The sequence below is a fragment of the Stegodyphus dumicola genome, chromosome X1 (genome assembly GCF_044657685.1).
Source record: "Stegodyphus dumicola isolate Sdum_Otavi_A_Nest chromosome X1, ASM4465768v1".
NCBI lineage: Eukaryota > Metazoa > Arthropoda > Arachnida > Araneae > Eresidae > Stegodyphus > Stegodyphus dumicola.
The window spans coordinates 218,212,330-218,233,232 of NC_140780.1; the positions used below are offsets into that span (position 1 = coordinate 218,212,330).

A 20,903-nucleotide genomic window follows, 5' to 3' on the forward strand; every position below is an offset into this window, starting at 1 on the left:
ACCTCCTTATAGAAGGAAGCCGGGACACTGAAGCGAGGGGAAGCTCTGACGTCACAGGTAGTCGTCTCTGACTCACCTCGCTCCTTCAAACAAAATCAAAGCCCCGTAGTTGAGCCAAGAGCGACGAACGTGGAGCGGTTATTTGCGTTAGCGACAGAGTTTTTATATTGTCTCGTGCTTTTATAATTTCATACGATGCCTCATAAATGTGCTGTAGCCACATGTCGTGGTAATTATAAAAACGGACCAAAAGTGGCTGTATTCAAGTTTCCAAATGAGACTGAACTCCGGATGAAATGGATAAGGAGTCTACGAAGAAAAGATGGCTTTCAACCTACTAAACATACCAGAGTAAGTTCAATTTTACTGCATTTTTTATGTTTTGTATCTTTACATTTTTTTATTACTTTTATTGATAGGTATGTGATGTTTATGCTTACGATATTAGATTTTGATCTGTGGGTAAGAAGTTTTATGTTTGAAAGATTTTAATCTTGCCTGTTTTAATCATTTCAAAAAAATATTTTCCTTCAAAGTTTTATGAATGAAATAAAGTTCCATATAACAGGAATAATTCTAAATTTAGTAGTTACATAAATGCCAATAATTTGTAAATGCTTTCTAGTATACTGTGCAGGCAGATTCTGTAGTTATTCCAAATTTATCATAATTTATATGACAAGGAACTACTAAGTAATCATAATAGGTTTCATTTTAAAATTTTTGTAATGATATATGAAAGTTTGGTATGATGTATTCAAGGTAATTATTTGTATTTGGTAACCAGTGTTTGTTGTAAACAATTATCTCAAATATATAATTTTCTTTAAATGTAAATAAAGCTGTAATCATTATGATGAGCATTCCAGATTTTACAAATTACTTAAATTATACACGTAATTGAAATGATATTACTGGTTTTTTAATTCGTATTTATGTATCAAATTATTTATTTAAATCATAGGGCTTATTGACTTCTGTTACTAAATATTAATATGCATCTAACTTTTGTACTCACAACAAGTTGATTTTTGAATATTTTCTTTTATAGGTATGTGAATTACATTTTCGATCAGATGAAATAATACGAGAAATCGAAATGTATGATGAGAAATCAGCGAAGTTAATTAAAGCCCCAATTTCTAGGCCACGTTTGAAAAAAGGATGCATACCTTCTCAGTTCCCTGATGGCCCATCCTACATGTCATCAAATTCTGTATCGAGAATGTCACCAGAAAAGAAGAAAGCTCGTTTAGAAGAGAAATACCTGGAGAAAGCGATAGAAGAAAGTTTGAAAATGAAAGAACGGTATGATAATGAACGATCATTTGAAAGTTTAATTGAATTCAATAATTGCCTAGAACATCAGATTTTAGAAACATTTTGGACAACTGTACATACTGAAAATTCAACTATGTTACTTGATATTTTAAGTGACCCAGCTCCAGAAATTCAGAAATCGGTAGTAATAAATGAGGATTTAACAGTATGTGTTTATATTAAAAACATCGCTATAAAATCTATTGGTAAATTTGTTTTCCCTCTAAAAATTAGTAATGTAAATATGTTTCTAGAAGTACTAAAGGAAGTTGAAAGTCTGTCTCATAACTTACAAAATGAAGAATATATTAAGAATTCTATACAAATTGTGGATGATATGCTTTCAGAATTGAAAAGAGTGTTACCTGAAAAAGAAACTGAACTGAACTTCCTTTCAGAGCAAGTAAATAAACTAAATGTAAAGAAAGAGAAGTATCGATATACTCCAGATTTACTTATTTTTTGCAGTTTGTTAAACTCGATCTCACCGCATGCATACAAGTTTTTACGACATTCAGGTTACATTTCTATTCCCCATCCACGTACTATTCGTAGAATTTGTTCAATGTTTTCTCTTAATCCTATTACTGAGCAATTTAATGATGACTTTTTAGGATATGTTAAACAAAGATGCAAGGATTTAGAAGAAAATGATAAAACTGTAATTATTATGATGGATGAAGTGCATTTAAATTCATGTTTCGATTTTAAAGGAGGAAATCCACGTACTATTCGTAGAATTTGTTCAATGTTTTCTCTTAATCCTATTACTGAGCAATTTAATGATGACTTTTTAGGATATGTTAAACAAAGATGCAAGGATTTAGAAGAAAATGATAAAACTGTAATTATTATGATGGATGAAGTGCATTTAAATTCATGTTTCGATTTTAAAGGAGGAAATTTGTGTGGCATGGCCTACAACTGTGAAAAAGCTGCTACAAGTGCTTATGTTTTTATGATACGTAGCTTATTATCACCTTTCAAGGATGTGGCACATATATTACCAGTTAAATCATTAAATGCTGAGGATCTGTATCAATATCTTAAGAAAATTATAATTGGTTTAGAAAATATAGGTTATAGAATTGTGGCAGTTGTCTCTGACAATAATTCAATAAATAAAAAAGCCATGTCATTATTTTGTATGCCTCCAAAAATTAGTATTGTGTATAAAAACCCTGCAGACTTATCTCTGCCACTATTTTTTGTTATTGACTCAGTGCACATCTTGAAGTGTGTCAGGAACAACTGGATAAATCAAAAAACTTCTGGGCAATGTTTATTTTATCCAAATTTTGAAAATTTTTCCAAGGTCGAAACAGCGGCATTTGCATGCATAAAAAGTCTCCATTCATTAGAGGCAGGCAGAATTGTAAAATATAGTTATGGTTTGACTCTGAAAGCTCTGTATCCAACCAATTTGGAAAGACAAAATGTCAAGCTAGCATTACAAATATTTGACAGTCGTCTTGCAGAGGCAATAATGGTTATTGGTAAAGAAAATAGTATTTTAAATTACGAAACAACAGCTGAATTTATTAAAATTATATCTACATGGTGGTCAATAGTCAATGTCAAAAGTATCTTTAAAGGACACCATAAGATGAATGAGTATCAAAAGCCGTTAACTGTGCAAAATGATGATGTTAGATATATTTATTTAAATAAGTTACTTGAGTGGTTAGATCAGTGGAAACTTTTAGGCTGTTCTAGTGGTGGACTAACTAAGGAAACACATTTTGCATTAGCACATACTAGCTATTCGTTGCTCGAAATGGCAAGGTATTGCATTGAGGAGCTAAAATTTACTTACTTTTTACCAGGAAAAGTTCAGACAGATCTCCTAGAGAATAGATTCGGAAAATATAGACAGCTGGCTGGTTCACAACATAATATTTCTATAAGGCAAGTATATGAAACTGAAGCAAAATTAAGATTACAAAGTCTTCTGCCAACTGTTATTAAATCATCAAAGTATGGAGGAATTCCTATTTATCTAAATTGTAAAAACCTGTGTATTGAATCTCTGGAGCAAGAAAATATTGGATGCACTTTCTCAGGAAGAATAACTATTACAAATGAAGATATACAAAATGTTCAAAATGACATACCATTTTTAATGTATATAGCTGGTTACTGTAGTTATAAAGTTGTGAAACTATTAAGCTGTGATATTTGTAAAGGCAATCTAACTATTGATAAAGAATTAATTGTAGAAAATGAAGGACAGTCTTGGATAAAAAGATTTGATAGAGGACTTCTATATCCTCATCCTGATGTACTAAATTCAGTAATATATAATTATGTTGTTATTCAAAAACTTGTATCTGAAGAATTTGAGAATGAATTTTTATTTTCTGCAAATCAGAGGGATATAGCATGTAACTTAACTCTAGACATACTGATAGAAAATGACATTTTTTTTTTTAAATCTAGATGATTGCCCTAAAGCTCATGAGTCACAGATTCTTTGGTCATCAACGAACACATTTTTAAATAATTATTGCAAATTAAAGAATGATACACTAAACCAGAACAGCATTGCAAAAGAGCGCAAATTGAAAACTTTAAAGCATAAATAAAAATATAATGGGTGTTTAGCAATTAAACATTTAAAAAATGTAGGTTTTAATTCAAATGATGCTGTATTTCATAGACTAGTAAGTTTAGTAACTTTAATGCATGTAACAAGACACAAAAAATTAATTGAGCATTCCTTATAGAAGGAAGCCGAGACACTGGATTGTGACGTCATGCGTAGTCGTCTATGTCGAAACCCCGAGAGAGCAACGAAACAAAACAGGCTGCGCGCTAGTGCCGTACTTAACGTTGATTTCACTATTTGATATAGATACTTGGGTGGGATTTTAATCAGAGATTCAATTATATATAATGAATAATTTAATTACTTCAAAATTTAACACAATAAAATTTGACATAAATTTAAGAATTTTTTGTTTCTTATTTCTTGACTTTAATAAATTATACTTCCTTGTAGGTTGCACAGCAGCATTTAAAAAGTTAAAAATCAGCCGTACTAACTCAAAAAAGGAATTTCTGACTTTTCCCTCATAATTTAATATTGCTTTATATTTTTCTAATATTTATGAAAAAAACCCAAATTATCTGCATACAAACTATTACTTATCATTTCATTTTTCTTCCAATCAGTAATTTGTCTTTAAAAGAAAATGGTATAAAAGTGCACTAAATTTTGTCTATAATATGCTATGTGTCTTGCAAGTTTCAAATAAATTAGTATATCAGAGGTTTACTTAGCAAATAATTCAATGTGCAATTTAAAATTATTGCTTAAACCTGTAGAACCAATAATATTAGTTGTATATGTACTTAACTGTATTGTGTTAGTTATATAGCTGAACTTGAAAATAAAGATTCACAAGTGAAAAATAAAAAAAATTTATTTACAATTTTATGCAAGCAGTCAGCATAACAACACAACACCTAAGTTATAACATACAAATAAATTAAAACCAGCTGATCTCTTTTTATCAATAAATTATTCAAACTTTCTTGTAAAAATTGAAGCAGAAATCTCATTAAGCATATTGCCATACTAAGAAATCTCATCAATTCTTATTTATTAACAGGTGTGAAAATTTCAAAACTGCTTCTATATTAATTGGGTCTCATCAGAAACAATAAGATGAGACTATGTGACCTTAATATTTAAATTTTGATACTGCAAGTTCAAGTTTCTATTAGTTAAATTTCAACCCATTTTGTCTGGCAATTACAAACACCGTTATTAACTTTTTACAACAGCCAATTAATAGTTTCAAAATGTATTACGATACTGCCATAATATGGATAAATATCGGGCAAACACTTGAGAAGACCATCCATTACCATTTAAAACACTTCAGGTGCACAAATGATATTAAATTTTATACGATGGCTATTATTATTTATGTAGCATATAAAGATACATTCAACAGCAAATGGATGTCAGCATCACCAGTTAAACTTGCAATTAGAACTATCATTAAATCCATATTTTATCTAATCATTTCCTGAACATTATCATGTATATAGATTGACCTCGTCTTTGTAACTGATAATTATTACTTGCAAATTATTCTCTTGCTGGTGAACTATTAACAACATTCGCTCTCACTACCGTCTGCCTTACGGAAATCGGCGTAAAATGCTGGTACCTGGGCTGATTGTGCGCATGCGCGAACGTAGGTGGTGTGAATAGCCTGTTAGCTATTCGTACCGTCGGTGCGATTAGCCACTGCGCAACTAATACAGGATCCTTCTTATAGCTTTCACTGTTTTTAATTATATCAGTTAAATCTGATATAGTTTTCTCTTCTGAAATGTCTAAATTCAGCTCTACAGCAATACGCTGATAATCTTCTTTTTTTTTTTTTTTGCACTTTTAAACATTTTGAATCTACTTTTTCAATTACACAGTTATTACAATTAAGGCCACGTACCTTCTATTTAAGAGTAATCCACAAGTTTTCTTCCATAACACTTGTCTTCCGACTTTGACACACATTCGAGCTCCGGATGAGTAAAGACCAACAATGGGCCCGTCAATAGCTCAGTAAAACTCATAGTTAAATAAATCACTTTACACAAAAACTCAAAAATGGACTGTATACTAAAATTTATTAATTACTCAAAAGCCGCATAGTTAGTTCACATCTCTCGGCAGCGTCTCAGAACACACTCAAAGCTCAATACAAGTGGCCGCAAGATGGCGCTATAAAAAACATCAGCGTCATCGTTTTAGAACACAAATATTACATATTTTTCACAGATGGCGCCTCTGGCGTCAACAATACATTTTTAAAACGTTTTTATGGATATAGTGCCATTTTTCCATACCGTCTGTACCCTGCTATTGAAGGCTTTGTTTACACACCTGGGAGGCCTCACTGGGGAGAAGGCAGATTCTAAGGAAAATCTTTTCTGCGCCTTGAAATTAGTAATATGTACGAATGGAAGAACGATTTTTCTTATATTTATTCATTTATTCTTGTTACAATAACTTAAGTACTTAGATTTATAAATTAAATCCCTCTTACACGAATGGTATTTTGCTCCGTAAAATTGAGTACCTTTTCTAGAGCTTAACTTGGGCATTTGTGATTTATTCACGGAGGTCATTATTATTATTATTATTATTATTATTTGTATGAATGTTGAAGACTTACGTAGAAGTGTTACAGCTGGTTTTTCTCGTTCATTTCCTGTAATTCTTTTTTAAGGTGGTTACTGATTAATTCGTAATAAGGGTGATATACTCCAATAATGTACTACTTTTATCTGAAGTTTCACTATGCTTTCTAACTGCATACTTTTTACTTTGAACTCAGTTGTGTATAGATATTACTCTTCCTCTCTTGTTTTTATTTTATTTATTTTTTGTTGGGAATTGATATGGTCCCTTATTGTGTATGGATATCTGTTTTGTCTCATGTTGTGTTTCATTCTGCTGTTGTGTCTGAAAATGGAAGTAAAAATTTTTGCCTTATTTTCTGTTTCGATTTACCTCCCTCATTTCTTTTCTTTTCATTTTTCTTTTTAGAACAAAGGGCGTTAACCCAGAAGGGCTACTAATTTCTTTTTGGCATTTTGCGTCTATATAACTTTAAATGTCCGTTTCACTTTTCAAATTGTTGTCACCAAATATTATCCCCCAATGTTACATTTAAAGAAATTAATAATGAAGAATTTGCATAAATGTATGTATGTTTCTCGCATTGTGATAAAACAACGGTGCTTAGAGCCATCAAATTTTGAATTACGTAATCCTCCATCCGAATATCTAGAAGCCCTAATTTGGAATTTTGAATTTATTTTATTATTGATTTCATGTTTTGTAACACTTTAACAAATTTTTGATTAACAAATTCAACGATTTCAAAGCGAGCAATGGCAACACTGTTTATCGCCAGCGCGCGAGACTGTGTATCAGAAATTCTAAAGATATGCTCATTTTAAAATTATTTCGCGATATTTCTGTTGAATTGAATTTTGTGATTTAAGTGCAAAGAGCATTTATTGAACACGAAAAAGGTTAAAAAAAAGTCCCTTTGGGAGTAATGTAAAATCTGAAGGATTTCAGATTATTTTTTATGACACAAAGGGTGTTAGCCCAGAAAGGCTATTAATTTCGTTTTGGCTTTTTGCGTTGAAAACTTTAAATATCGGTTCACTTTTCAAACTGTTGCCACAAAATACTACAGTTCTGTTTTATATTTAAAGAAATTAAATAATGAACGATTTGCATAAATGTATGTATTTTTCTAGCATTGTGATAAAACGACGGTACCTAAATCCATCAAATTTAAGTAAACGTACGTTATCACCCGAATATGGGCATCTGGAAGCCCTAATTTGGAATTTGTTTTATTATCTATTTCATATTTTGTAAAACTTTAACAATTTTTTGATTAACAAACTCAATGATTTCAAATTTCAAAGCGAGCATTGACAACACTGTTCACACACACACACATCTCCAGCGCGCGAGAACGTGTATCGGAAATTCTAAAGATAAGCTCCTTTTAAAATTATTTTGCGATATTGCTGTTGAACTGAATTTTACGGTTTAAGCGCTAAGAACGTGATATTTAATAAATAAATGTAATCCACAAAATGTTTAAAAAACGCCCCTTTGGACGTAAAATAAAAACTTTGTTTATTATTTTTGCTTTCTTGTCTTAACCTAAAGTTAGATTTTAAATTGTTGTGCATCTAGCCTCCATCTTCATTTTTTTCTTTGGCCTTTATCGGGGCTTTTAACTAGCTTAAGCACACTTATAGTGTTCAAAGCATCACACTCCTGAGCAGTGGCTTTTTAACTTTCCTGTGATGAGAAACAAATGTTCAGGAGAGCTCTGTTTTTGGAAAGAAGCATCCCCTTTCTTAACCCTTTTTTCATTTACATTAGGTGAGTATTTTGAATACTTCGCTCAACATAGTACACATTTGAAAAACGTATTAGGGCCTTCATTATAAAGTGATAGGTCACATGGATTTCTGATTTTTTTAACACATTGTTTGTTGCACTTTAGAATATATTCAAGGTTAGGTTAGTTCACGCTTCTCTTTCTTCAACTTTATTTTACATAGATCCATAAGTATTTTCTTATTTTTTATGATCTTTTTTAACCTACTTTTTTACCTGTGTTTAAAAAACGTAGTATCAAATGCTACGAAATTATTTTTCTTTGACACCTCTTTTTATTTGCCTTCCCTTCTCAGCTATTAGGCTTAATTTCCCCCCCTGAGGACAGAAAGACATAGCGGGTGCAAAACAAGACATATGTCTCCTTTGTCTGTCTGTCTGTCTGTAAACAATGATGAGGTTGTGTAGTCATTTTGATGTAACGAGGAAAGTGTGGCGAAGTGGCAGGTGATCGGGTTTATTAACATAATATGAATGATAACTTCAGTGCGGCCATTGTAAAGAACATTAAAACACATATTTTATGTGCAGTTTCTTGTAACAATAATTTTTTAAAAGCCTGACAAAGTACGAACTTCTAGAATTTGAGATAAACTTGTCATTCGATCGGAATGTGGTTTCTGTATTTTCTTAGTTGGATTGGTATCGTTGTTCAGCTAAGCTTTGTCATATTATCAGTTGGTAAGCTTATTTGATTTATCAGTGCAAACAAATTTCATAAAAAAAGGAATTTAGAGCTTTTTGAAAGATAATACATGACTGGTATTTACCTTCGAAAAGTGCAAATCCCATGTAATTCGAAGCAAGAACACAACGGTTCAAACACACACACACACACACAAAAACTTTAAAATAAAAAAAAAGTTTAGGTTTTCTTTGATGAAGTACAGGCAGTTGAAAGTGGTGGTAACTGATACAGGTGTATCAATATCTTGGTTGTAATTAAAAAAAAAAAAAAATCTTGGTAATCTTTGGATTATGCTAACTTGGCAATTTTTTGGCGAAAATTTGGCGACTAACCCTGCTACTGCAACCTGCTAGTTTTTGTTTTGACGCCATTTCGTTTTCACGAAGTAATGGCATGTTTTTTTTTTTTTTTACTCAACATTTTTTTCCAACAATCTGCTAGCCTTATGCTAGAACTTTTATGGAACAAAAGTGCTTAATCATGACGAAGATTAGGTGCGAAATTGGGAGAAAGTGCAGAAACGCAAACTGCTTGCCGCGTTGCACATACGCGGTATCCATGTACACGTCGACCTATTTTCACTTGAAAAAACATCCCAGAATTGTGCAAAAATGGCATTGCGCACACTCTTGACTATCCATGTACACTGCTAAAGTCCTAGCTAGTAACCTTTATCGCCTTACCAAAATGTCGCCAAACTACCTGTTACCATATTCCAAAGATTAGCCAAAATCTCATTTTGTGTGTATTTCCATGCATATTTAATTCTTTTAATAGTTATAATAAAGCAGCTTTTATATCTCCTAGTGCACTTGCATTCAAGTTTGACTTTAAATTGCCCTCATAATGCATTCTTATTCTAGTACTTATTCCAGTCTTGGTTTTACAAGAAATTTTAATTTGCATATCATAAATTGAGTAATCTGAATCATAAATTCACACTTATTTGTATGAAGTGTAAAAATATGATTTACAGTGTGTAATTAGAATAGGAATGGGATATTTGTCAAAGTTGCATTTCTTTAGAAGCTGTACCATAATACCCAGAAGCTAGGCGATAAATGGAACTGACTAAAAGTTTATTGGAGTATAACTGTATCCTTGGTCATATTTTAATCAGACAAGAACAAGGGCTATAACAAAGAATGTAATTTTCATGCATGTCAGGACAAAATAATAAAGTACATACGAACATAAAATATAGTTTCTTTAATACCGATGGCTTCATTCTATCTTCTGTGTTAAAAATTACAGCAGTGACTGCATTGTGTATGTAAACATGGAATAACTGCACTGTCTGTGAATCAAAGTATAACTCAATGCAGTTTTTGAAGCGTGTAAATTATTAAGCTTTGATACATATTATTTTTTTAAAACTTATTCTGGTATATAGGCAGAGTAATGTCTTATTTATCAGCATTGTTGAAATTGCTGACAACTTTAGATACAAATTAAATACAAACAAAGTTTTAAATTAAACTAGGAACCCTGTACCATCCAAGTTTGTGTAAGTTGGGATATTACATTATTGTTGTTATACAGAAGACATGTCAGTACTATAAAAATTTCCCTTTGATATGAATCTGCTTGTATTTGACATAATTCTGATTTTTTAGTAATCTGGAACTATCTGAGGTTTGAATCAATTCTTGGTATATCTTATGATTATTTCATGCTGAAATTGGAAACTTTCAACAGTTTTTGTAATAATTTGATGCTGATTTTTCACTGGCCAGATGACAATCTATGTATGGATTATAGAAACTTGTTTATATATTTTCTTTTGAATATAAACAAATGAAACTGTATTCAAAATAAACAGCTTCAGGAATCGAAGTAATTCATGGCCTACTGTGAGTTGATGAGCAAATCTCTTTGTCCTTAAAATCTGTACTAAAAATGCCATATTTTTCTCTATGTATTGTATCGGCCACTGAAATTTTTGTCTCCTTTTTTAATAAATTGTGAAGAAACATCACAACTGTGCTTTTTTTTTCACTTCACTAATATAAAATGGACTTTCATCACTGTGTATGGCATAATGCCTATGTTCTCTGGATTATGTATAGGTAAATGCATTGGTGGTAGTTATTGTGTTGATATTCTTCCAGTGTTTTCTTTAAAGGGCATTTTTTTTTTCCATTTTAGATAATGTCTTATTATTTCTTTTCTTTTTGACTGTGTGTGGAGTTCTTGCTGAAAGAGCTACAGTAGATTGTTGCTTAAAACATTTGCTTAATGGATGTTCAAGGGGAATGATACTGAGGTTGACAAGCAGTTGAAGAGTGTTTAGGCCTATGTCTGAAAATCCAGGAAGGATGAAGAAAATGTTGAAACTGATACTTAGTCTTCTCCTTTCAGCTTAAAACAAATACTTTTTTTTTAATACCCTCATTTTCTAGAACTTAGTGTGTGAGATCAGAAGTGATTGGACATTGTAGTTATTATTAGGAAAGACACTTTGCAATTAAGCTTCCCCGCCCCCTTCAAAAAAAGAAGAAAAAATTGAGCTGAGCAGTAATACTGACCAGAAATTAACTTGGTGACCAAGAATCACAATATAAATTTGGTATATATATTGATATACTGCTGTAAATTGTTTTAGTGCAATGGGGGGGGGAATTATACGTAATTTGGTAACTTTTCTAGTTTATAGTTGAAATAAAAGGAAATCAAAGAAAAATATTTAATGCTTTATGAATGGCAAAAAGTTTGCATAATGTGTAAAAATCAGAGCAGAAATTAAAATAGCAGATTTGAAAAATAAATAAATTTCATCTTAAATAATTGAATCACATTTTAAAGATAAGGGGCTTGATGTATCTTCATGTTTTCTTAAAATTTGATGAAGTATTTTTTTATAAGAAAAAAAGATTGTGATTAAGAATTAGCCTGGAAGTATAGTGAAGGGGAATTACTACAGTTGATTCTTATTAATATATAGTTTTTAATTGTTTCAAGTTTGTATCAATTGCTGTCTGAAAATAAGGTATTTGAAGCAAATATAAGTATCTGAACTAAAGTATTTGAACTATTTTCTAAAATATATTTGGCTCACATGTTTGTGCAATTTAAGATTCTGTTTATTTATAAAGGTACTTTTATTTTAATTGGTTAATTTGTGTAAAGCTTTCTATTGAGCTGATATTATTTATCATTCTAATTTCCCTTCCTTTGCAGCTGCTGGCCTGTATTACATAGCAGAACTAATTGAGGAATACACTGTCTTCACATGCCGAGTTATAAGGATACTTATTCTGGTAAAGTTAAAAGTGATTTTCTTAAATTAAATTGTTTTCTGTTCCCCTCTTTTTCTGTTTTTAATTGAAAGAATTTTAAAGCTTAATTTTTAACTATTTTCCAAGTTTTTCCAAATTTGATAATGTGTCTTTGGAGTAAGTGTTGTGCCACATTCTATTTTTCTTGCTATACAACCTTTCATTTTTTGAAAAGTATAGTTGGACCACCACAGTCACACCATGAGCACAAATTCACATATGCAATTCATACCAATTTATTTATGAACTAACATGGATGGATAAACAATAGAGAATTTTTTCCTGTATGTTTTACATAGTGTTCAAACAGAGAGGTGGGAGATTATTTTAGGAGCAAGCAAAATATTGTTTGTAATTAATTGTTTAATTACATCATTTTTAATTTTATGTTTTTATTTATTTATGTATTGGTAAAAATACAAGTGTAATAAGAAATTAATTCTTCTGTAATCCTTGGTAAAGTGTAATAACTAGTGTACTGCAGTCAAAAGTCGTTAATTCAGACACCCATAATCTGGAATGATCTATAATCCGGACCTCAAAGCTAAAAACTTTCTGTGCATGCGCCGCGTTGACACATGCGCATAGGCGTTTATGCGTGGGCTTAAGACCTTTACGACTGCGCAGATGCGTGTGAGCAAGTACAGGATACATTTTCTTGTGCGCGTTTAATGTATAATGGATGGTATAAGCTAAAATTATCTATTTCAGTTAATGTTGATGATTGCATTGTTCCTTAATCTTCGAATTGGATGCGGCTTATTATTTTTTGCAGACTGTAAGAGCAATGTTATAAAAGTAAACTTGAACTTTCGATTATGTCAAACAGAATTTCTGATGCTGGAGCTCCCAAAGGATCTACAAAACGAAAGTATGTTTCGATGTCCATCAAACAAAAAGTGGAATTGCTGCAAAAAATGGATAAAGACATGAAGAAGGTGACAGAGAGGTTTAGTGAAAACGAAAAAATTTCGATTGACAAGTTAGTTGGTATTCTCGGCACAGCAATTGCGGGACTTGAACAGCGGAACTTTGTAACTGAACAAGAAATTATGTCTGTTTATAGAATTAAAGAGAAAGTATTATCACATAAAACGAAGCAACTTAAATAACTTACATTGAAAGAAATGTTTAATAAAGTAAACAAATAAATATTAAGCTTTTTTTTTTTTGTAAATTTTGATACCCTTTAGATCATAATTGTTCTTTATTTCATAAATTACGGTTTCATGTTTTTAATTTTAGAATTTCTGCATGCCATCTTACGAGATTTAAACTGATGATCTATAATCCGGAAAAATCGATAATCCGGAATCGCCGAAGTCCCGACGAGTCCGGATTAACGACTTTCGACTGTATAATAAAAAATTATTCCAATATAAAGTCTGAGATCCAAAATCGCAGGGAACTCTGTGATTCCAGGTCTTAGATAATCAGTTAAGTCTAGTAAAATGATATATAGAAATTATATTATTAAAAGTATGAAATAGTTAATTTAGAAGTCATACAAGAAAAATCAACATTATATTTGCAAATTTTTACAGGACTAGTTTTGATAGTTTTACCAAACCATCATCTAGCTGCCAAACTGCAAATGAACAAGATAAGATATAGTGAAAATATATGATAAAAGTGGTTGGGCAGGAGCTAAGCTACTGTTGCCATCTGTTGATGAACAAGAAAACTGAAACATAATTTCCTTAAAGGCTGAAGGTGAAGATGGATTGGAATTAGTGTCATTAACTAGAACAGAAAGATTTTTTTTGAATGTGAAACATCTCTAGAAAATCTAATTCACCAATTGAAGATATTTTTTGAATAAGTTTGGCTGCACAAAAATGGAAAGTGGGATTTTCGGAACAACAATGCTGGGCAACAGAGGACTTCAGTGTTTCCTTTTTTTATAACATATGCCCCATGTTCTTTAATGCAAAATTTTAAAGCTTTCTTAGTTTGACCAATGTAAATTAAACCACAATGGCAAGGAGTGCTGTAAATAACCCAGGAATTCATATCCAGAATGGGGTCCTTAAGTACGGAAGTCCGAATTTTTTTGATAGGAGAATTAACGGCCCTAACATTAAATTTCTGTAAAATACATGCAATTTTATAGCTAATTGATGGAAAGAAAGGAATGACAACAGAATTGTTATAATCTTCTAAAACGAGAGTGTACCTTTTGATGTGTTGAGATAAGAATTTTTTAACTGCTTGGTTAATAATGTTGGTTGAAAAGCTCCTGTCAATAGCTACTACTTTTAAATAATTTAGTTCTTGATCAAGAGCCAGTTTGGAGGAGCAAACTTGAAGTGCAGGGAAAACAGAGGAATAAAATGAAGCTAACTTTTGTTTAGTCGGATGACATGATTTTTGGTGAAAGAGTGGTGGAAAACACACCGATGAAGGTTTACGTTAAACAGTAGTACTGAAGTTGGATGTGTTACGTGTGAGACCAAAATGTCGAGGAATTTAAGATAATTGTATGTCTCAAGTTCAGGAGTGAGCTGAAAGGGCTGTAGTTGCTTGTAAATTTTTTTATAATAATTTAAATGGCAAAAAACAAAAGCAAGAATTGATTTTTTTTATATATGACATCTTTATTATTCTTTGTAGTGCTCGCTAACTCCTTGCTGATTTCAGCCATCACAACTTTAAAAACTAAAATTATAGGTGAAGTGAAAGTAATAGTTCTTATCTAGTAGAAGTAGTTGTAGTTATTATGATCAATAATAAATGTTGCCTACAGGGTCAATAGAAGTCATTATTGAAAGAACTTTATTTAAATCATCTTTATTACCGCCAAACAGGGTAAAAGTATCGTCTATGTAGCGGAACCATACCGGAAAGTTTCAGATAATTCTGATTCATAAAAATACATGCAGATACCAGCCAGAATGGAACTAAGAGGCCTTCCCATGGCTCAGGGTTTCTTAATCTTTGGGTCATGACCCCCTTGGAAGTGGCGGGACCTGCAGCAGTAGGTCACCAAAAATTTTAGCAGTTTTGATGTTTCTTTAACGTATTATAATAATTTTACAATTATCAAATATTTTTACACAATATAACTGAAAATAGATAAAGAAAAAGACAATACAGACAAAGAAAAAATTTAAAACGTTTCGACACATTCTTTTTATATTATAAACGTTCATTGTACTTGCTTTGCATGTGATGCTGTCATTTCATCTGTTACTTATTTAAAATTTTCACATTGTTCTATGTCTTAAAATTAGAAATTAAAGTTAATGACCTAAAACTACAATAGTATATTATGGTACAAGTGAAAAAATTGACAGTTTCACTCATACATGTGTCGGATTTACGCAATACTTATGGGGTCCTGGGGGGTCATGAAAAAATCTCAGTAATAAAAAGGGGTCGTGACTGAAAAACGTTTAAGAAACCCTGCCATGGCTAATCCCTAGTTTGCTTGTGATACTTATTTTGGAAAACAAAATGTGTTTGTTTCAAACAGAGTTGAGTAAGGGAAATTATCCCATCAATTTTGATGCAGGAGAAATGTAGTTGACAAAATCTGGTTTCTAGACATATTAATGCACCCTCCACTGGAACATTAGTAAATAATGATTTTGCATCAAAAGAAACCATGAGTAAATTTCTAGGAAAAATGTTTTTAACTGTTCACCTTACTTTTGAACTTGAGACATCCAATTCTGTTCCATTCCTTGACATTTTGGTCACACGTAACACATCCAACTTCAGTACAACTGTTTACCATAAACCTTCATCTGTTTACCTTCTACCACACTTTAAATCATGTCACATGACTTCACAATAGTTAGCTTCATTTTATTCCTATTTTCTGTGCATTTCAAGTTTGCTCCTCTAAATTGGCCCTTGATCAAGAACTAAATTATTTAAAAGCAGTGGCTATTGATAGAGGCTTTTCATCCAACATTATTAACCAAGCAGTTAAAAAATTCTCATCTCAACAAAAGGCATACTTTTGTTTTAGGAGATTATAAGAATTTTGTTGTCATTTTTTCCCCCATTAATTGTGAAGAATAAAATGACGTCTTCCATATACATGACAAACATTTATTTAAACTATGAAGACGTTGAACAGCAGAGTAGAAACATCATATTACACAGCACTTTACACTTCTCACTTACATGCGATACTCACCATTGACTTTGGCTAACAACCTAGAAAAGAATTACGTAGCAGAGAACTTACTTATCGTGCGCATGTGCTAGGGGAATCGACGGCAGTTGCCAACATACCCCCTTTCGACGTCGATTCTCCTATTCCTGAAAAGTAAAACAAAATGCATATTAAACAGTATTCAATCCTACAATTGTACAACAGTTTTGATGTTTAACAGGAGTCGGGTTTGGTTAACACATCAGCTCCCATTTCACTGGTAGGTATGTACTGCACGTCTAATTCACCGCGTTCATATACTTCACGCACAAAATGATGGTGAATGTCTATGTGCTTTGTATGGGAGTGAAACACTGAATTCTTCGTAATTTTCTGAGCTCCTTTATTGTCGCAGTATATTGTTGTTGGGTGTTCTATGTTGTAACTTTTGCGGCCTCAGACAAAGCCATATATTCCGCCTCCATTGAAGATAGAGCTACATTGCGTATTTTTCGTGATTCCCAGGTTACTGCTGAACCACTTAATATATATACAAAACCGGTGTAGGATTTTCTATCATCGACATTTGACACCCAATCTGCATCCACAAAGGCGATGAGTGGTTTTCCTGTTTTCGTATAAATTAGGCCTTGATCTGGTGTTCCCTTTAGATATCAAAGTATTCTTTTCGCAGCATGCCAATGTTTTTTTCCAGGATTGTTGTTAAATTGAGTTAAGAAATTCACGGCGTATGTGATATCTGGTCTAGTAGCTACTGAAAGGTACATTAGCGATCCGATCAGATTTCTAAATTGAATATTTTTCATGTCAGCGATTTCGTTTTTGTTTTTAGGATTCATCTCTTTTGATAATTTTTTGCTGTTATCTATAGGTGAAGACACGGATTTAGCATTTTGCATATTATACTGAATTAAAATATCATCAACGTATTTCTTTTGAGAAATTTTAATTGAATTCTCATTTTGGCGAAATTCTATTCCTAAGCAATAATGTAATTTTCCCAAGTCTTTCACTTTGAAAGCAGAAGCTAAACTATCGCGAATTGTTTCATACGTTTGCTTAGAATCGGTAAAAACGATAAGATCGTCTACATAAACGATTATAATAGTTTCACTGTTAGGCGTCTTTTTAATATAAACACAATTATCTGAATTAAGAGATTTAAATTTCATAGATTTTAATTTTTCATCTAACTTTTTGTACCACTGACATACTGACTGTTTAAGACTGTATAATGATCCCTTTAAAAGACACCTTATCTGAATTAGTTTCATCACGAAATCCTTCGGGAATTTCCATGTAGATTTCTTCATCTAAATTTCCATTTACATAGGCCATTACAAAATCTAATTGGTAACCTTTGAGATTGTGTTCTACTGCGTAGACTAAAACTGTTCTTATGGAACTTAATCTAGCAACAGGGGAAAAGTTTTCAGTGAAATCAAGACCAGGGATTTGAGTGCACCTTTTGGCAACTAGCCTAGCTTTGTATTTTTTGATAGTGCCGTCGTGATTATGTTTTTAATTTAAGAACCCATTTACTACCAATAACTTTCTTGTTTTCAGGTCTTTTTACTAATTTCCAAGCCTTTTCTTGAACAAGCGAGTTATATTCTAACAGCATGGCATTATGCCAATTTTCAGCATGTGGTCCATTTAATGCTTCTTGCACCATAGGATTAATGCTTTCCTCAACAACATTTTGAGTTTGTTCATTTTTATTTACAACTGTATAGTGATATTCCTTTCTAGGCCTTTCTGGCAAACCTGTTTTTAGTTTCTTGGGTCGACCAGGCCCCCTTTTAATCAGGATAGGAAGCATTGATTCACTATCTAAATCACTTCCGCTTTCCTTTTCAACTTCAGAGTGAAGTGGCGACTCGCTACCGTCCAGAGGTGACTATTCATCACAACATCTTTTAATTTTTCCTCCGGAGCGAAAGGCAGATTAATTTCTTGCTCTGAGTCATAACTACAGCAGTTTTCAAACTCATTAATAAATTTTACGTCTTTGCTTATTATCACTTTACGTGCCTCGGGATCCCAAAGTCTATACGCTTTTGATTCGTCAGAATAGCCAATAAAAATACATTCTTTAGATCGAATATCAAATTTGCCTTTTCCTGGCCTTTTATTTAGCGAAAATGCTTTTTGGCCAAAGGTTCTGAAGTGAGAGACAGCTGGTACTCTGCCAAACATCACTTCATAAGGTGTTTTTATTTCGTTTTTAAAACCTCGTGTTGGGCAGTGATTTCGAATGTAAGCAGCCGTATTGACGGCTTCGGCCCAGAATTTCTGAGGTAGATTGGATTGCAATAACAAACATCGCGCCATTGAAACTAAAGTGCGATTTAATCTTTCAGCGACGCCATTCTGGGCTGGAGTGTAAGGAGTGCTCATTTCGTGTTTTATTCCCGCATCATTAAGAAATTCATTAAAGTCTTTCCCTAAATATTCTAGCCTGTTATCGGTTCGCAGGATTCTGATTTTAGAGTTAAGTTTATTTTCAAAAGATGCTTTAAAATTTCTGAAAGCTTCTTTAACCTCATCCTTAGATTTCAGAAAATAAACACGAACATATTGAGATTTATCATCGATAAATGTTGAGAAATAAAATGATCCACCTATTGATTCGGTTCTCATGGGACCACACAAATCAGAATGAATTAGATTTAACAATTCAGTACTTCTATATTCAGATTCTTTGGGAAGGGGGGGTTGCGGTTTGTTTACCCTGAATGCATACCTTGCAAGTAGAAAGAGAGTCATTTTGAGAAAAAGAAAGACCTCTAACCATGTTATTTATTTGAAGTTTTTTAACCCTTTAACAGTTTGACCCAGATTTTCTTGTTCTTTTATGCAGGTCTCTTAACAGTTCGTTACAGATTATTGTTAGTTTAAATGTACCCTCAAAAACGGACAGTCCCGTGTTTTTGTATTATTGAAAAAACGCGCCAAAAACGACTAGCCCGTATTTTTGTATGTCTTCCAACCCCCAATGCCTCAGGTGACAAGAGTCCATGCAATCCTGACGACAATGGGTAATGGCTGTCATTAGCATGGGGAGAAATCTTCTTGATGTTTTGGGATAAAGGCCTTACACTGACTCTAAAGAAACAAATTTATTACCAGTTACAAAGTGGATGCATATATAAAGGGATTTAAGAATTTCCGTTTTAAAGCAGTTATTGAATAAAAAATAGAATTTTTTACAAAATGAACGTTTATCTATAAGAGCATTAATGAATTAAAACGAGAAAAATAAAAATAATAAATGCAAACATAAAAATCTGAAAATGCAAATCTTTCAGATTTTACATTACGCCCAAAGGGGCGTTTTTTTCAACGGTTTGTGGTTTACCTTTATTTTTAAATATCATGTTCTTCGCACTTAAACTAAAGTATAAATAAAACTTCAGTTAAACAGCAATACTGCAAAATAAATTTTAAATGAGCGTATCTTTAGAATTTCTGATACACAATCTCGCCCGTTGGAGATAATTTTTTTATATTATTATTTTCATACAGTGTTGCCTTTGCTCGCTTTGAAATTGTTGAGTTTCTTAGTAAAAAATTTATTGAAGTTTTACGAAATATGATACAGATAATAAAACAAATTCCAAATCTCGGCTTCGAGATGCCCATATTCGGGTGGAAATGTACGTTATTCAAAATTGGATGGGTATAGGTACCGTTGTTTTATCACAATGCGAGGAACATACATATATTTATGCAGGTTATTCATTATTTAATTTCAAGGCAGATAGCCCTTGAGTGCTTTGCTGTAATCTAATATACCAAAACAATTATTTAATTTCTTTAAATATAATACAGGGATGTAATATTTGGTAGCAACAGTTTGAAAAGTGAACTGACATAGTTTTCAACGCAAAATGCCAAAATGAAGTTAATAGACCTTCACGGCTAACACCCTTTGTTCTAAAAATAATGTATCGTGTAATTTAATGGGAATACGAGATTAAATAATTCTCTTTAAAAAATTCTTCTACAAATTTATATCACGAATAATAAAAACGTGAGGCTCTCTTGATAAATTTATAAATCTTATACGTCTGACAATGCGATTCAATTATTTGATTTCGTAATTTAAAAACCTATGATTCTTCTTATAAAACTGTACAGGAATTTAGCAAAGAGACTATTAAGTAATCTCTTATTACCATTAATCTATGCGATAAATTATTATTATTACTTTTGGTTCAGTCTTTTACTTCCAAGTATCCTTTTACCTCAAATAATCGAAAAGATATATAAATTTAAAACAAAATTTGCCCCAAAATCAGAAATTAGGTTACGAATTTCATGCAAATTTTATTTCAAAAGCTATTTTATGCTCTGTAAAATGATGCAAACTTAAAAATTCTGAGATTTTTAGTTTATTCTTTAAATGGAAATATGCGCAAAAAATTTCTTCGACATTAAATTTTAAAAACTCTAAATCGAATTATTATCATCTGTAAACGGTGTATATATAAAATTTGAATTCAATAGCTTATCGAGAAATAGTTCAAAAATCGA

At 31.9% G+C, this 20,903-nt stretch overlaps 2 protein-coding genes across 2 annotated transcripts in view; both read left to right on the plus strand.

The window, feature by feature from the left end:
• The first annotated feature begins 58 nt into the window (after window positions 1-58).
• On the plus strand, window positions 59-3,819 carry LOC146993414 (uncharacterized). Its single transcript, XM_085808251.1, has 4 exons — window positions 59-351; window positions 1,052-2,045; window positions 3,147-3,613; window positions 3,760-3,819. Exons 1-4 carry the CDS (start codon window positions 196-198, stop codon window positions 3,817-3,819), a joined length of 1,677 nt encoding a protein of 558 aa, XP_085664377.1. The 5' UTR covers window positions 59-195.
• A 4,825-nt stretch (window positions 3,820-8,644) lies between these two features.
• LOC118195930 (protein TEX261) overlaps window positions 8,645-20,903 on the plus strand; it is a 98,793-nt gene continuing 86,534 nt past the window's right edge. Inside the window, exons 1-2 of the mRNA XM_085808501.1 lie at window positions 8,645-8,953; window positions 12,141-12,220. Coding sequence (XP_085664627.1) covers window positions 8,884-8,953; window positions 12,141-12,220 — 150 coding nt within the window. The 5' untranslated portion in view covers window positions 8,645-8,883. The remainder of the gene's footprint in view (window positions 8,954-12,140; window positions 12,221-20,903) is intronic.

Bases quoted from the DNA above. Each gene is read 5' to 3' on its own strand.
- LOC146993414 (XM_085808251.1), top strand. From the start codon at position 196: ATGCCTCATAAATGTGCTGTAGCCACATGTCGTGGTAATTATAAAAAC. The intron at 352-1,051 runs GTAAGTTCAATT...TTTCTTTTATAG, and splicing joins AACCTACTAAACATACCAGA to GTATGTGAATTACATTTTCG. The intron at 2,046-3,146 runs GTACTATTCGTA...ACTTTTTACCAG, and splicing joins TTTTAAAGGAGGAAATCCAC to GAAAAGTTCAGACAGATCTC.